Source organism: Dipodomys ordii, unplaced genomic scaffold (genome assembly GCF_000151885.1).
Source record: "Dipodomys ordii isolate 6190 unplaced genomic scaffold, Dord_2.0 Scaffold35, whole genome shotgun sequence".
NCBI classification, from domain to species: Eukaryota; Metazoa; Chordata; class Mammalia; order Rodentia; family Heteromyidae; genus Dipodomys; species Dipodomys ordii.
In genome coordinates this window covers 11,105,523-11,120,877 of record NW_012267251.1, presented here as the reverse complement: position 1 = coordinate 11,120,877, position 15,355 = coordinate 11,105,523, and the positions used below count along the sequence as shown (strand labels likewise).

The 15,355-nt window shown below is 55.5% G+C and overlaps 1 protein-coding gene across 1 annotated transcript in view; it reads left to right on the top strand.

Moving 5' to 3' along the window:
- The window catches only part of Slc45a3 (solute carrier family 45, member 3), a 37,502-nt gene that overhangs the window by 2,662 nt on the left and 19,485 nt on the right, over positions 1–15,355 (top strand). The window contains exons 2-3 of the mRNA XM_013017541.1: positions 12,630–13,033; positions 13,945–14,730. Of these exons, the coding sequence (XP_012872995.1) occupies positions 12,862–13,033; positions 13,945–14,730 (958 nt within the window). The 5' untranslated portion in view covers positions 12,630–12,861. The remainder of the gene's footprint in view (positions 1–12,629; positions 13,034–13,944; positions 14,731–15,355) is intronic.

The window sequence follows — 15,355 nt, the reverse complement described above, 5'->3', positions numbered from 1 at the left end:
GTGCCGTCTCCCGCGTCAGAGTTTTCTTTGGAAAGTTGCATTTATTTTCTTCCCTTGTCTGGGCTTCGGCGGAAAGGGGCAGGGTGAGTCACCGCGGCGCGCACAGCCCGGGGGTTGGGGGGAGCTGGGAAAGGGGCCCGGGGCCGGGACGTCGTGGGGGTGCTCCGGCTTCGGCCAGCTTCGGTAGAGAAAGAAAGACGGGAGGGAAGGGGGGGCCGGGCTTGGGTGGATGGAGGCCGGGGTGGGTGCGCTCCTGTACCCCCAATCTGCGCCTCGGCTGCCCCCCCCTCCCGCCCCCTGCGAAGGCAGAGCGGAGCCCGCGGTGGTCTCCGGTTTCCCCGGGAGGCCCAGGTGGGGATGGCAAACAGGTGTGCACTTGGGCGTGCCCGCGGCTTCCCGGAGCTCGGCCCGGCCGCGGCGTGGCCTGGGGCAGCAGCCCCCGGGGGGGAAGCGGAGGCTCTGTCCTGCTCGGGTGCCCGCCTCCCCTCCGGCGGTGGGGCGCCGTGAGTTACTCTTTCCTTGGACCTCTGAATCAGCCGCTTTCTTCCCAACGCGCAATGTTGACCTGTTCAAGGCCAGGGGCATTCCCCACGCTTCCTCCTTTCCCTAGGGGCCCGAGGAGGGGGGGAGGGAGAGGGAGGGGTTTGGCATGGTGGTACCTGGGGAGGACTTGTCCTTCAGCTGTTACACAGACCCAATCCCAGTAGAGCTGGGACTAAGAATAGCCCAGCTGCTACTTGTTGCCCCAAGTCTGCATGCACCACTGCCACTAGACCAAGAGCCCAGAGTGACCCTTGCTGGGCTCCTGGAAGGTTTGCTCAGGGGTAGGGGTGAGCACCTACGCCCCCCTTACCCCCTCCCGCCCCGCCCCAGGCTTCTGGCTTCTTTTCCTCTAGTTCTTAGGAGCCACCTGCCCAAAACCTGGGGCTCAGACGGAAAGCCTGGAGAAATCCATCAAGTACCAGGACCTGGGTAGTGAGTGGGCCATAATATAAGGTTACAGACCCTTTTGTTGGATCCATTTCATCCTCTTATTCCTTCCTTATCTCCTCTCCATCCCCCCCCCCAGGCTTGTCCTGGAACCAGGACTGTTTTTCTAAAAGTGCTCAGAAAACGGAGCTTGAGTCAGCCGGATGAGTCCGAAGATAAAAATACAGCTGTGGCCATATAGGCCCCAATTTTAGTGGGCGTGTGCTGGGGGCAGCTTTCCTGTGGCATCCTGAATCACCCTGAGGTCCCCAGGTGCCTCTCCTGGTGTTGGAGGAGTGGACAGGAAGCCTGGGTGGTCCCCTGTGCTCCTACCAGCCCACTGGGTTGTGGCGGATGGCATGCATACAGGTGCCAAGTGAGACCCCCTCAGTCTGGCCTGGGCTCTGGAGAGAAAACACAGAAAGGCAAGGAGGATTGGTCTGAGGACCCTGGAAGTGAGGTTAACCCAGACTTTACCTTCTAGAACTTGCTAACACAAAGTGAATGAAGATTCTGACTCCAAAAGCTAGCTTTATTTAGTTATTTATGCCCATACTAGGTCTTGAACTCAGGGCTTGAGCACTGTCTCTTAGCTTTTCCCAGTTTAGGCTAGAGCTCTACCACTTGAGCCACAGCTCCACTTCCAACTTTTTTGGTGCTTAATTGTAGACAAGAGTCTCACATAATTTCCTGCCCAGTGTGGCATTGAATCGCTATCCTCGGATCTCAGCCTCCTGAGTAGCTAGGATTACAAGTGTGAGCCAGTCAGCTAGAAAGCTAGCTTTATACATGGTCATTCCACTAGCTCCTTCAGTAACTCTGCTTGAAAACTGAGGTTGGAAGATAATGGTCACAACTACTGAGTGGCTTTGTTGTTTATTGGCAAGATACATCAAATAGAAATATTGCTTATAAATATGTAATTGTATAACAGTTTAAAATTATAGCTTTATTAAATAATATATGTAGAACATGTAACTATATGCCTGAGATGTAATAAGTATAGTAAGTTAGCTAGTATTAACTATTGTATCAATCACCAGTGAATGCATGGACAGCACCAGCCCAGACTTCCTTCCTGAAACAGTCTTGTTATGTAGCCTAAGCTGGCCTTGAACTTGATCCTTCCACCTCAGCCTCCTGAGTTCTAGGATTACGGGTGTCTGCTATCATGCTATCATGGCTGGTTGGGGCCTTGTTTCCTCCCCCCACCCGTCCCCCAGGTCATAGGGCTTGAACTCAGGGTCTGGGCGCTGTGCCTGAGCTCTGCTCAAAGCTAGTGCTCTACGCTTTGAGCCATAGCTCCACTTCCAGTTTTCTGATGAGAGAAAGTCTCACGGACTTTCATACTGGAAAGGTTAGATTTGAACCGGGATTCTCAGATGTCAGCCTCCTGAGTAGCTAGGATTTTCAGGCATGAGCCACCTGCTTAAAAAAAAAAAAGTTTGTGCTTAACTTTATTTTCTTTGTTAGCAAGGGTTCCTGGACTTTGGGGAGTTGGTTCAAATACTTGAGAGTTGGCTGTGGTGAAATCGTTTGAATCCCATTTCCTCTTGTGCAACTTATTTGACTTCCGTGAGCTTCAGCTTTCTCCTCTGTAAAATGAGTATAATAGTACCCACCTCATGGTATTGCGAGATTAAATAAGCTAAGGTAGATAAACCTCTGAGCACAGTGGCCGCTTGTAAAAAGAGCTTGATAAATGTCAACTGCTCTTATTTGGCCACAATAGAGGCCGTCATTGTGGTTTAGCTTAGACACCAGAGTTCTTAGCAAGGGAATGATGCCCTGTATAACCATAAGAGAGCTATGAATGACACATCTGCACTTGAACTTGTGTTCCAATGGAAAGAACAAACAAGGCCTGGATATCTTAGTCTCTCTCTGTCAGAATTGTGCAGAATGACGACTCCAGAGCCCCCTGCCCCGTGCCTGTCTTTCATGAGGGCTCTGTACACTTTGAATTCACTAATGGTGAATTTCTATCGTGAGAAGTTAAGGGCTTCTTCCTTTGTAAGAAGAGTCGTTGGTATTTCCAGGAAGACTGGGGACTCTCCTCTGTCCTCCTTCCTTAGATCTTGGGATCTTTCATGCTGCACTCCCATGTCTAGAAGGAAAGCCCAGCTTAGCTTTCTTTGAACAGTCAGTGGCCCTGTTTTCTGGACAGCAAGGGTGGAGGCTGGACCAGTTGGTACCAGGCCCAGTGTCTCAAATGCTGATGCCACTTGACTCCGAGCAATAGAGCTGGAGTGTTGAGCTTTGTCCAGTGTATTAAATGTCCCTGTTGGGGGCAGGGGCTGGTGACAGAGCTATCACGGGATGGTCCTGATCCCTGGCCAGCACTTCCTGTTCAATCCTTTCTCTACTGTGTGGTCTGTCTTTCCTCCTGTGGTTGTGAGAGGCTTAATTCCGCCTCCCACCCCAGTTCTCATTGGCCTTGGTCTTTTTATCTGTAAAATGGAGATAATATCCATCTGGCAAGCTAACAGGGAGGATTTCATGTGATGTACATATTTAGCCAAGCGCCTGCCTAGATCTGGTACTCAATAGATTTGTTTGTTCTTCTTCCTTTAACTTTGGAGGTCACTCTCTGGGAGTGGGGGTAGGGACTGGGGACTGGGTTGAGTCAGCATGAAGTGAGTGAGAGGCAGCTTCTGGTCTCATAGCTCAGATTCCCTAGGTCACCAGACTGACTGAAGGCCCTCAGGAGCAGCTAGCCGGGGCCACAGGTCTTCTGTCCTGCTGTGTCCTCTGAGTTCCCACCCCACAAAGCCTCTCTAATTACAAGTGTACTTTGAGCTGGCAAATACTATCCAAGCTCAGAGATGAGGCAATGCAGATTTCTACTCGTGGCTCCTGTCACTAGAGAGAGCTTGCGTACCCAGGCAATTGAGGATGATCCTGTCTGAGTTTTGGGCTCACTGGTCAGGTCATTTGGCTGACGGGATGGCCTCATCCAAAGACCTGCTGAACCCCCAGCCTCAGGATCAGAAGGGCTTGCAGGGCGGTTGTGGTAAGGGAAGGACTGCAAACCACAGACCAAAGGCCCAAGTACTGTGTCCAGCCCTGAGGAGTGCTGGGTAGTGGAGCACAGATTTTGAAGGGAAAGAGGATCCTGGACAGTTTGGGTTCCATGAGGCCCGGGAGGTGGTGGCCTGGAATTCAAAGTGGATGCGGTTCAGGTGAAGGGCAGAGGCAGTCAGGTTGGGGAAGTAAAGACAGCTTGTGACCACTTGGGAATGCTACACCCTGTGCTGAGGAAGTCCTCCATCTTGCCATTTCACTGAGGCTGCATGGATATCCAGGCCAGATCTGAGATCCGAACAGTTCTGTGTTTTGGGGTCTCCTATGCTTTCCCGTCCACCTCACTGGGGTGGGGGCCGCAGGAGGGGTGGGCATGGCTGGAAATCTGAGGGCCTTGGTGTTTGCCTTCTTCTATGGTGCCTACCCACTTAACCTTTTGAGCCTCAGCCCTGACCATGTTCCCACCTCGGGCTTTGCCCCATGGACACGGGTCTTAGCACCTGTACCATCTCATTGCACACCGGTTGTGTTTTACTGCCTTTCTCTCCTGCTGCTTGGGACCACAGTCGGTGTTTCTGTACCCCCAGGACCTTCATGTGTGCTGGCACATAATGGGTAGTGCTGAGTGAGTGTGTTGGTTTCAGCATTCGGTGACATTCCTTTAGGGGTGGTTTGGCTGCCCACTGAGGTATGCTTCCTCCAAGAGACAGCAAATCAGGCTTGTTAATAGTCTTTGAAGCCGGGAGTGGGGGTGGGGGTGGAAGGCGTTCCTCTCACCTAGCTCACTCCTGAGTGGCTAGTTTTCTTTCTTTTTGTTTTGAAATAGGGTCTCACTATGTATCCCAGGCTAGCCTCAAACCTGCCATGTTCCTGCCCTCTATGAGTGCTAGGATTATAGGCATGCATCACCAAGCCTGGCTGAGTGAATGCTATTGAGAATATACCTCCACAGAATTGAGTGTGAATGGGGCTAATTCCAGACCTGAGGGTGTTGGGGCAGGTGCCACTGAAGAGCCCTTGCCATTTGCAGTCTGGGAGGTGGGGCATGCAGAACTGGGATCAGCTTCCACATCTGGCCTTCCGCCTGGGGGCATTGCTCATCTAGGGTTTGTCCCACACACTCTGTTCCTGGCCTCTTTCCTGTGTGTGCACACGCGCGCACGTGTGCACGGGCACCTCCCGACGAAGGCCAGGCTGAGGACCAGGATTGGCTGTGCTTGGATGGGGAGAGCTGACCCTGCCTGGCTGACTAGCAAGGGTCAAGTTTACCACAAGGGAGGGAGGCTGTTCAGGTTTCACAGTGCAGAGGCTGGAGGAAGAGGTGTGTGTGTGGGGGGGGTGGGGGGGAGAATTTGCCAGTGGCTTGGAAACTGTTCCCTTTCCACAGTCTCCTTTACCTCCCAGACTCTGGGGAGGTTTTGGTACTCTGTGAGGAGAAAAAGAAGGTAGTTACACATTTCCGTGGGAACAGAGTCCAACGCAGGGAGGAGGAGGGAGAGGGGCAGATCTATCTGCCTGCAGCGGTCCTATGGGCAGGAAGGGCTGGGTTTCAGGCCACTGCCGACCCTTGGCACTGTGCAGTGTGTGTGGGGGGACCGGAGGGATGACTGACTCTCATGGCTGTGGCAACCCTGTCTCGGAGGCCATGTGGCTTTGTGAGTGGGCACCTGTCCATGGGAAGTGCCCTGTCTGAGGCCTGGCTTGAGTGTGAGGCACTGATCGATTGCACACACGGAAAGATCCTCAGACATGATCTAGACTCACTCTCATCTGCAGGTGTGAAACTGAGTCCAAAAGGGGTGAAATGGCTTGTCCAGGCTGCACAGCTGAAATAGAACTGCACTGCCTTGGCTCCTAGTTCAAAGTGCTTTGTGGAATTTTCGAATGGTTCCAGATATTTGTTTTTATTTTTACAACCTTGGTGTGCTAATTAAGTTCTTTGAGACTGAAATTTTTTTTTCCAGCTTTGTGAAATAGGAATACTCAATAATCCTATACCTCCCTTGCAAGGTAACATGAGTTGTTACAAGGTGTCTGCTGGACACATGCTGGGCCGCTGGTGGGGACAGCCTTAGGATTATTGTTCCCAGGGACTGGACATTGATGGCATCCTCCAACTTCCTCTTAGCCTCCTCATATCAGGCTGGTGAGTTTTCTGCATTGACCTCTGCTCACCTGTTGGGGCCAGCACCTGGGGAGGCCTTTACATTCTTGGAATTCCTCTGGCTCCTGGGGGCTGCTGGGAGAGGGGCGTGGAGGGGAGAAAAGGGAATGGTCGGTCCTTGTTTGGGAAGTAGATAGTCCCACTCTTGGGCTCCCTCGGTGTCCACCTGCCTCTTAAACCTATTACACATCTGTGGAGATGGGGAGTAAGGCAGTTGGAAAGAGTGCCTGGCATGCAAGTGGCCCAGCCAGGCTGGCTGCTGTTAATTGCACACAGGAAACTGAGGCTTGGGAGGTCAAGTCACAGCTTACGCAGTTCTAAGGGCTGAGGCTGGCATGCAAACCCAGCTCCAGCTGCTTCCCCAACTCCCGGTCACCCCGTGGAATCCTCCAGGGCTCAGAGATGTCAGCACTCAGAGGCTCTCGCTTCCCCTGGCCTGGAAGAGGCTCCTTCCTGCTGAAGGGCAAGGCTTGCCCTGGTGTAAGGGCATGCCTAGATGTGGGACTTTGGGAGCAGTTGTTTGGGACGTGAAGTTTGGCCAGGAGGTCCAGGTCCCTGGAAACCAAAAGCGCTTCTGTGTGACCAAAAGCATTCCTGTAGGATGGCCAAGAGACCCCTGGGGAAGGGCGCTTCAGCCTCGGCTGAGGCTGGCCAGGACGTACTAGCCAAGGTGAGGGTCAGCCAGCCCCAGTGTCCCTGTTCCTGCATTGAAGACAGGAGGAGATCAGTGCCAGGGCCCGCCCCTGCCCGTCCTTCCTCGCTTCCCCCAATCTCCTTAGGCATTTGTTTTCTTTCTGAAGCCGGACTGGGGCTCAGAGACAGGGCAACAAAAGCAACTTTCCTCCAAGCCACTGCCACCTGTTGGGTTTTCATACATTGGGGGCGAGAGGGGGGAGGGAGCCGTTGCCCTTTTCCCAGTGTCTGTGGTGTGCCCCCTTCTGCCCCCCCCCACCCCTCCCAGGGCCTGGGATTCTCTTTGCTGCCCCAAGTGACAGGGCTCAGGAGCCAGAGGGGTGGGGGGCCAGCAGCAGCTGGAAGGGGAATTGAGTGGGAAGGGGTTGATGCTGGCAGCCCGGAGTGAGTTTGATGGATTACTCTGCAGGCCGAGAGGTTTCTCCCTAATCCCCCTTTGTGTCCCGGCCTGCAGCCCCTCACTCTCTCTGACAAGCTGCTAAGCAGAAGGCTCCCAGTCCCGAGGAAGAAAAGGCAGCTCAGCGGGGTGAACTCTAAATCCCTGGCCTCCGGGCCCCGGGGGAGGCCAGAGCTAGGGAGCACGCCTGGGCTGGGGCAACCCCTCCCTCACTGCTCTGCCCTGGCTCTTTCTTAGGGTTCCTTGGAGGTGGAGAGGTTGCATTCTGTGGGTGTTCTCAGGCCTCTGGGGAGCCCCGGAGCTCAGGGGCTCAGCTATTCATGCCAGCGCTGTTAGGACTGGGGGAAAGCCGGGAACCTCCCTGCTCGGAAATCTTTGAGTCCAGACAATCAAAGACTGAATGTTGTTGGAAGGTAATGAACCTCCTGCCACGCTGCCCCCCCCCCCGCCCTGCCCCGTTCTCCTGGCTGGGGTGTGGGGCTCTCAGCTTCTGCAGGACACTGGTTTCCAGACCTCCTGGCTGCCTGGTCTCGCAGCTCAGGACCCCCTGAGATAAGCGCCGCCGGCCAGCGGGGCCCAGTGCAGTGCGCCAGGTTCAGTAGGCGAAGCCTGGGCATTGGATGGTTCTCTGGGGACTGGGGCAAGGCGATAGCGCACGGGGTGCTGGGTTCGTTGAACTGCCAGACCTGAGGTCGTGCTGGGCACAGCCCGGGAGAGTTCAGCTTAGGGAGAGATGCTGAGATCTAGTCCAGTTTGGGGGAAGAACTGATCCCCATTCTGTGCCCCAGTCCTGGGTGGTGGTGGTGGTGGTGGTGGTGGCAAGTGGCAGTCTTGGCATGGTAACCCCACCCCTTTCCTTCAGCTGAGTCATTGCCTGCCACCGGCTAGCCCCCCACCCCACCCCCACCCCTCCTTTGCTGGGCTCCCCACCTCTGGGGAGGGCAGCGGGTGGCTGTGAAGGGCGGAGCATGCTCAGTGCCTCCCGCCCTGGAGGAGCGTGTGAGAAACGGCCCAGGTCTTTGTGAGTGGAGGCAAGGCCGGGGTCGCGGTGCTGGCAGGGTCAGGGTGGGGGCTGCGGCCGTTTGATGTGCCTGGGAGGGGTGTGGGGACGCGGGCCTCGCATAAAGAGCCCGTAGAATTGCTGCCTGACACTGGCCCCTGGTGGGGGCTGCCCTCCACTCCCGCTCCCTCTAGTCTCTGCCTGTCACTGAAGGGAATCTACCCCCCCCAGCTCCACCTCAGCAGAGAGGCGTGGCAGGAGCCCCTTTGACAGCCCTCAAAGGCCTCTTTATGCCTCCTTCTGACCCTCCCTTCCCTTAGGGAGCTAAGAGAGAGAGTGAGAGGGCTCCAGCAGGCGGGCGGTGGGTGTGGGTCGCCTTTTCCTCCGCCTCCTCCACTCTGTCTTTTGAATTTTGGACAAAGTTCAGGCCAAGTTTGTTCCTGTTGATCAGTTTGATTTCCTCACATGGCCTGCTCCCTTGGGGTCCGATCTGAAGTGCGCCATCCCGGGCCAGGAGAGTCCTTCTAAGCCGCTTGCTGCCTTTGAGCCCAAGAAGTAGCTGCTGGGGTTTGGCTCAGGGTAGGGGGTGGGCAGGAGAGCTGGGTTTCAGCTGTCCTCAGTTCTAACACACCCAACCCCTGCCTACAGCCATCCACTCTTTTTCTCTTTTCTCTCCCCCCACCCCCCACCCCCCGCTAGTTCTGGTGCTTGTACTCAGGGCCTGGGCACTGTCCCTGAGCTGCTTTAGCTCAAGGCTAGGGCTCTACCCCTTGAGCCAAAGTTCCACTTCTGGCCTTTTCTGTGTATAGGGTACTGAGGAATCGAACCCAAGGCTTCATGCATGCTAGGCAGGCACTGTACCACTAAGCCACATTCCAGCCCCCCATCCATTCACTCAGAAGGTAAACGTTTCCCTTGTCCCTCGAGACTTCAGTTCCATTCCCCAGGGATAAAGGGTGTGTGTGTGTGTGTGTGTGTGTGTGTGTGTGTGTAAAGGGTGTGTGTGTAAAGGGTGTGTGTGTGTGTGTGTGTGGCATGGGAGGTATTCCAGGGAATGTTCCCATACATCTTAGGTTTCCCTTGGGCTTCTGGCTGTCTAACTATTGGGGTGCCCAGAGAAGAGGGGAGATGTTTGGAACTTGGGAGAAGGTGGCTCCCGGCTTTCCTTTCCCAGGGGTCAGTCCCTCCATTTTCCTCCTCTTCTTGCCATCTCCTCTCCAAGTGAGCCTTCTGAGGCTGGCTGTCCTGGTTGATCTGTTTACCAGACGGATACTGCTTCTGGAGTGGTAAGGCTGGAGGATTTGGGTCCATAGGGTCTCTGGGACTGGAGTGGAGAGAGTTAGACTTTGTCCTAGCTCCCCAGGCTTGGAGAGGGGACACGGGGCAGAGTGGTGGAGGCAGCCAAGATCTGTGGCTTTCAAGCTTTGTGCTGAGAAATGTGCCCTGGGCTAGGAAAGTGGTGCTGGACCGCTTGTTCTCTGACCTCTTGGAGCCTGGACTTCTTTGGTGCCTCAGAGAAGAAGGCCCTAGAGGGGCTGGCTGACTCAGGGAGACAGTAGACTCTTCCACCCTGAGGATCTGGAGCAGGGAGGAAGTGGGGAGAGATGGGGTTTTGGCGGGGAGAATGTTTCTCTGAGCTTGGAATTCCTCAGGTAATTCTGGGCTTGGAAGAGTTAAGTCTAGGGTTGTCAAGAGTGTCTGGACCCCCAGGACAGAGTAGATTGGAAAAGAGGGAGGACGGGCTCTGCAGCCTTAGAGCAGAGAGGGGTGCTGGGCAGAGCTGGGAGCAGCCCACTTCCTCTCCAGACTTCAGGTATCTGGTAGAAAACCTGGGTGGTGTGTGCGTGTGGGACAAAGGCAATCCAGGAAGGAGGAGGCTATCCAGAAGCTACTGGCCTGTAGGACGATGGGGGACAGTTCATCTCTTTTCCTCCGTTGGTTCAGAAGGTCCTGCTCTCGCTGAGAGGACAGGGAACTGGGCTGGGGTGGGCGGTGATTCAGGGCTTGCTGGGATCTGGAATCTATTCCCAACGGGAGGGGGTGGCAACTCTTGGAGAATGGGAGCAAGTGTGGTGAAAGTCTGTTTGCTCAGGGAGGACCTGTTCTCTTAATCACAGTGCTGTGCACGAGTGTTGAGGGTGGGGAGGGCAATGCCTGGGAAGCTGCCACCCACAGCCCATTCCTCTAGTTTGGGTAGCTCTGTCCCTGGGTCCCTGCGTCCCTCCTCCCTTCCCCTCTGGGAGGATGGGTAGTGCTCAAGTTGAACCTACAGCAGTCCAGCTAAGACTGAGGTCTGGTACCAGTGCCTTCCTTTGGGGGACGTTGTGGATCAGTGTTTTACCCCCTCCTCCTGACCTCTCCATTAAGAGTCCCCTCTCCTCCTTTGCAAAGCTTGGAGACTTGCAGTTGGAGGTTGCCTGTTGCCTCAGCCTTATCTCTTCCTTCCTGATCTACCAGCTGCAAAAGCCCCAGAGCTTTGGCCGTTACGGAGTGGACCGATCTTATCCGGGATTGATGGCCGCCTGATTTTTCTGAAGCACACAGCTTTAGAGAGCACCCAGGACACGCTTTGTAACACGCAAGGCCCCATGGGGCTTGGTGTTACTTGAAAAGATAAAAGAAGTTGAAGCGCCTTTTATGCCTTTTATCTTGCAAAACTGAGATTGGCAGAGGGGATGGGTGGAAAAGGGGGGTGGTGGTGGCTCTGTTCTTCCCGGCTCAGGAGATGGGAGCCAGCCAGCCCTTGGCCACTGTGATCTCTGCTCCTGCTCTCTTGTTGCTATGCTTCATATGCTTCAGTATGACTTGTGGGGTTGAATTGGGAAGAAAGGGGGAGACTCGTGCAGCCAGGAGACGGGGGAAGCCCTGTCTGCTGCCTCTGTTTATTTTCTTTTGTGGGGGTCAAGGACACATTGGGTCTTTTTGTCTTATTAGGCCTCTTCTCCCTGTCCCCCTCCCCAACTCATGCCTGTAATCCAGGCTACTCAGGAGGCTGAGATTTGAGGATCTAGTTCCAAGCCAGTTCTGACAGATGACTAATCTACAAATCTCTTATCTCCAGTTAACCAGCAAAAAGCTGGAAGTGGAGGTATGGCTCAAGTGGCTCAACACCAGCCTCAATGTGTGTGGAGGCTGCTCTCTGGACCCCTTCTCCACAGCTGAGTTATATTTCTTCTTTACCAGCAGGTGCTGGTGTTAGGAAGGCAGATCCTTGAGGCCACTCGGCTGGGGGGCACAGCATGGGTGGATGGATGGGCATGGGTGCGCATGTGCGTGTGCGTGCGTGCACGTGCACACACACACACACACACACTTATATATGATGGTTCACCCCCTGTACTTGAGAAGCCCAGTTGGCCGGCTAAATGGTGAGAACTCTACTCTGCAGAGAGTGGAGCCATCCAGGAGAGGGAAAGGCTGCCCAGGATGTGGTGGGCACCCCGCCAGCTTAGGGGGTCATTGGCGTCACCACCTGTGCTGCCAGGTGGTGTGGTTTCATGCTCCTGGGACCTGGCAGTGCCGACCGCCCTGTCACGGTTGGACGGCCCTGTGTGGGCGTCGACTGTTTCTTCCCCAGGAACGTTGAACTTGAGAAGATTTGAGGCCCTCGGTGTGTTTGGGTGACAGGTTGAAACCCAACAAACCACAGCTTTTCCTCCTTCTCCTCAGTCTTGTCCTAGGGGTGGAGACTGCGGTGTGCAGCCATGGGGTGAGGGTCGGGGCTCTGGCCAGCAGGTGACAGAGGGGAATTGAGCAGAGCCAGCTTTGGAAGGGGAGAGAAAAGCAAACAAATGCAGCCTGGCCGAGGGTCTCCAGGGGACCCTTGCTGGCCAGACCTGGGCACATCAGCTGCTTTGACTTGACTTTTTTTTTTTGTGGGCCTTGGGGCTTGAACTCTGGGCCTGGGCGCTGTCCCTCAGCTCTTCAGCTCAAGGCGAGCGCTCTACCACTTGGGCTACAGCGCCACTTCCGGTTTTCCGGTGGTTTATTGGAGATAGGAGTCTCATGGTCTCTCCTGCCCGGGCTGGCTTTGAACCTTGATCCTCAGATCTCAGCCTCCTGAGTAGCTAGGATTACAGGCGTGAGCCACCAGCGCCCGGCTTGACTTGACTTTTTGATTTCCAGCCTAGCAGGCAAGGTAACTGCAGAGCTGTTCCAGAATAGAAAGCAACTGACACCTGTTACATTCCGCTCTGGGGTGTGCTGAGGCTTAAAAACGCATATTTTATCATATTAGTTATGTCAGGAAGTGTGTGTGACTGTTACATTTCCTGACTGGGCAGCTAGGGGTGGTGGCACCTAAGGGTCCAGCCACGCTATTGGCTGGGAAGGAGGGAGCCAGCCTTCCTGACTCCCGTGCCTGTGATTGTCCTGCCCTTTAGGAGCTGAGCGGTGATGACATGTGCCCCCATCGAGGTGCTGCAGGTGACTGGTGGTCAGCCCAGGCCGAGACACTGCACCTGCCCCAGAGAACTGGCAGAAATGGGCGTCGGGCTGAATCCTAGGCAGTCGGTGGCCGCAAGGAGGAGAGGCCTCAGCTTCCGAAGCAGGGCTGAGACAGAGCAGCCGCGGAGAGTGTGAACAGACCCTCCTCCCCTTCCCGCCGGGCCCACCATGGTCCAGAGGCTGTGGGTGAGCCGCCTGCTTCGGCATCGGAAAGCCCAGCTCCTGCTGGTCAACTTGCTGACCTTCGGCCTGGAGGTGTGCCTGGCTGCTGGCATCACTTACGTGCCACCCCTGCTGCTGGAGGTGGGGGTCGAGGAGAAGTTCATGACCATGGTGCTGGGTGAGTCACGCCCCTCCCTCTCTCTCACACCTGGGGGACCAGGCAGCCAGGCCCTCTGTCTGGAGAGCTGCTCAGAGCCTGTGTCAGCTACCTGTTGGCCTCCAGCTTGGTGGGGCAGGCGCGTGGTAACAGCTTTGATCTCTACTTTTCACCCCAGCGTGTTGGACTTATGCGTTGTATAGAAAAGGCACAAGGGGCCTAGGAGATGAGTCCAGGTTGTAATCCTGCTCAGAGCTTTAGCAGGGCTGGGACTCCATCAGGCTCTACCAGCCAGGGCTCTTCAGTCCTGGGACAAGACAGGTTGTGGATTCCTGATGCTGTCGATGAATTCTGCCAAAGTCACAGAAAGGCCAGGCGCTGGTGGCTCACACTTGTAATCCTAGCTACTCTGGAGGCTGAGATCTGAGGATCATGGTTCGATGCCAGCCCAGGCTGGAAAGTCTGTGAGACTCTTATCTTCAATTACCCACCAGAAAACGGAAAGTGGAGCTCTGGCTGAAAGTGGTTGAGCGCTAGCCTTGAGCAAAAGAGCTCAGGAACAGCACCCAGGCCCTGGGTTCAAGCCCCAGGACTGACAAAAGAAGTCACAGAAGGCAAGTGATCACCATTGTGACACCCCTTCCGTCCAGGTCTGGAGTCCAGCTGCCTGCTGAAGCCTTGCCCCTTGCTCTCCCCATCTCTGAGCTTTTGTATAAGTGCCACCTCTCAGATAGTCGTGCCTCAGTTTCCCTGGCTGAATATAGGGCATTTACAATAGTTGTGCTGTGAGGAGAAAACGGGAGAGCCCCCATAAAGACCAGAGGCAAACGTCTGTAGTTCAGAGCTGGCCCATCGCGTGAATTACCACTGGCGTCCTTCCCAGGGAGCCAGGCTTCGACCCAGCCGTTGACATGCTGTTGTCTGTCTTTCAGGCATCGGTCCTGTGCTGGGTTTGGTCTCTGTCCCGCTCCTGGGCTCAGCCAGTGACCAATGGCGTGGACGCTACGGCCGCCGGAGACCCTTCATCTGGGCCCTGTCCCTGGGTGTCCTGCTGAGCCTCTTTCTCATCCCAAGGGCTGGCCGGCTGGCAGGGCTGCTGTGCCCAGACACCAGACCCCTGGAATTGGCCCTGTTGATCGTGGGTGTGGGGCTGCTGGACTTCTGTGGGCAGGTGTGCTTCACCCCACTGGAGGCGCTGCTCTCTGACCTTTTCCGAGACCCGGACCACTGTCGCCAGGCCTTCTCCGTCTATGCCTTCATGATCAGCCTCGGGGGCTGCCTGGGCTACCTCTTGCCCGCCATTGACTGGGATGCCAGCGTCCTGGCCCCCTACCTAGGCACCCAGGAAGAGTGTCTCTTTGGCTTGCTTACACTCATCTTCCTCACCTGCATGGTGGCCACTCTGTTTGTGGCGGAGGAGGCCGTGCTGGGTCCACCCGAGCCTGCAGAAGGGCTGTCAGCCCCCTCGGCGTTACCCCATTGCTGCCCGTGCCGTGCCCGCCTGGCTTTCCGGAACCTGGGTGCCCTGTTTCCCCGCCTACACCAGCTCTGCTGCCGCATGCCTCGTACCCTGCGCCGGCTCTTCGTGGCCGAGCTGTGCAGCTGGATGGCGCTCATGACCTTCACACTGTTTTACACGGACTTCGTGGGTGAGGGGCTGTACCAGGGTGTGCCCAGGGCCGAGCCAGGCACCGAGGCCCGGAGACACTATGATGAAGGTAAGGCCTCAGCAGCCAGAGAAGGCTGCTGTGGGGGCTGCCTTCCCAAGGACATACTCCCCAGTTGGGAGAGACTCCCAGCCTGGGCCTGGGTTGGCGGCTGTGCACCCTGGGCCCCAACTTTCCCATCAGAAAAGACTTTATACATGGAAGAAGTCTCAGCAGGGCCTCAGGCCGCTCTGACTGATAGACAGAGGCTGAGCTTATTTAAGATCCAGGGGGAGCCAAGGCGGCGTTAGTGGCTCATGCCTATACTCCTAGCAACCCAGAAGCCTGAGATCTGACGTTGGTGATCTGAAGCCACCCTGGACAGGAAAGTCCATGAGATTCTTATTTCCATTTAAACACACACACACACAGACACACGCACACACACACATACACACACACACACACACACACACGATCCATGAAGAGGCTAGACTTGGACTTTAGGTCTGTCTGATCCCAGCTTCTTTCTGTGTGCCCTCTACCCACTGCTGACCCTCCAAACAACCTCCCTGCATGACAGCCACCATGTGGGGTAGTGGGGTAAGGAGGCCGGGCCCTTCACACTAGGTGTTCTAGAAGGCCAGCTTGCCTTCCTGTCCCCAGAGCTGAGGCTTCTTTTTTTTTTTTTTTTTTT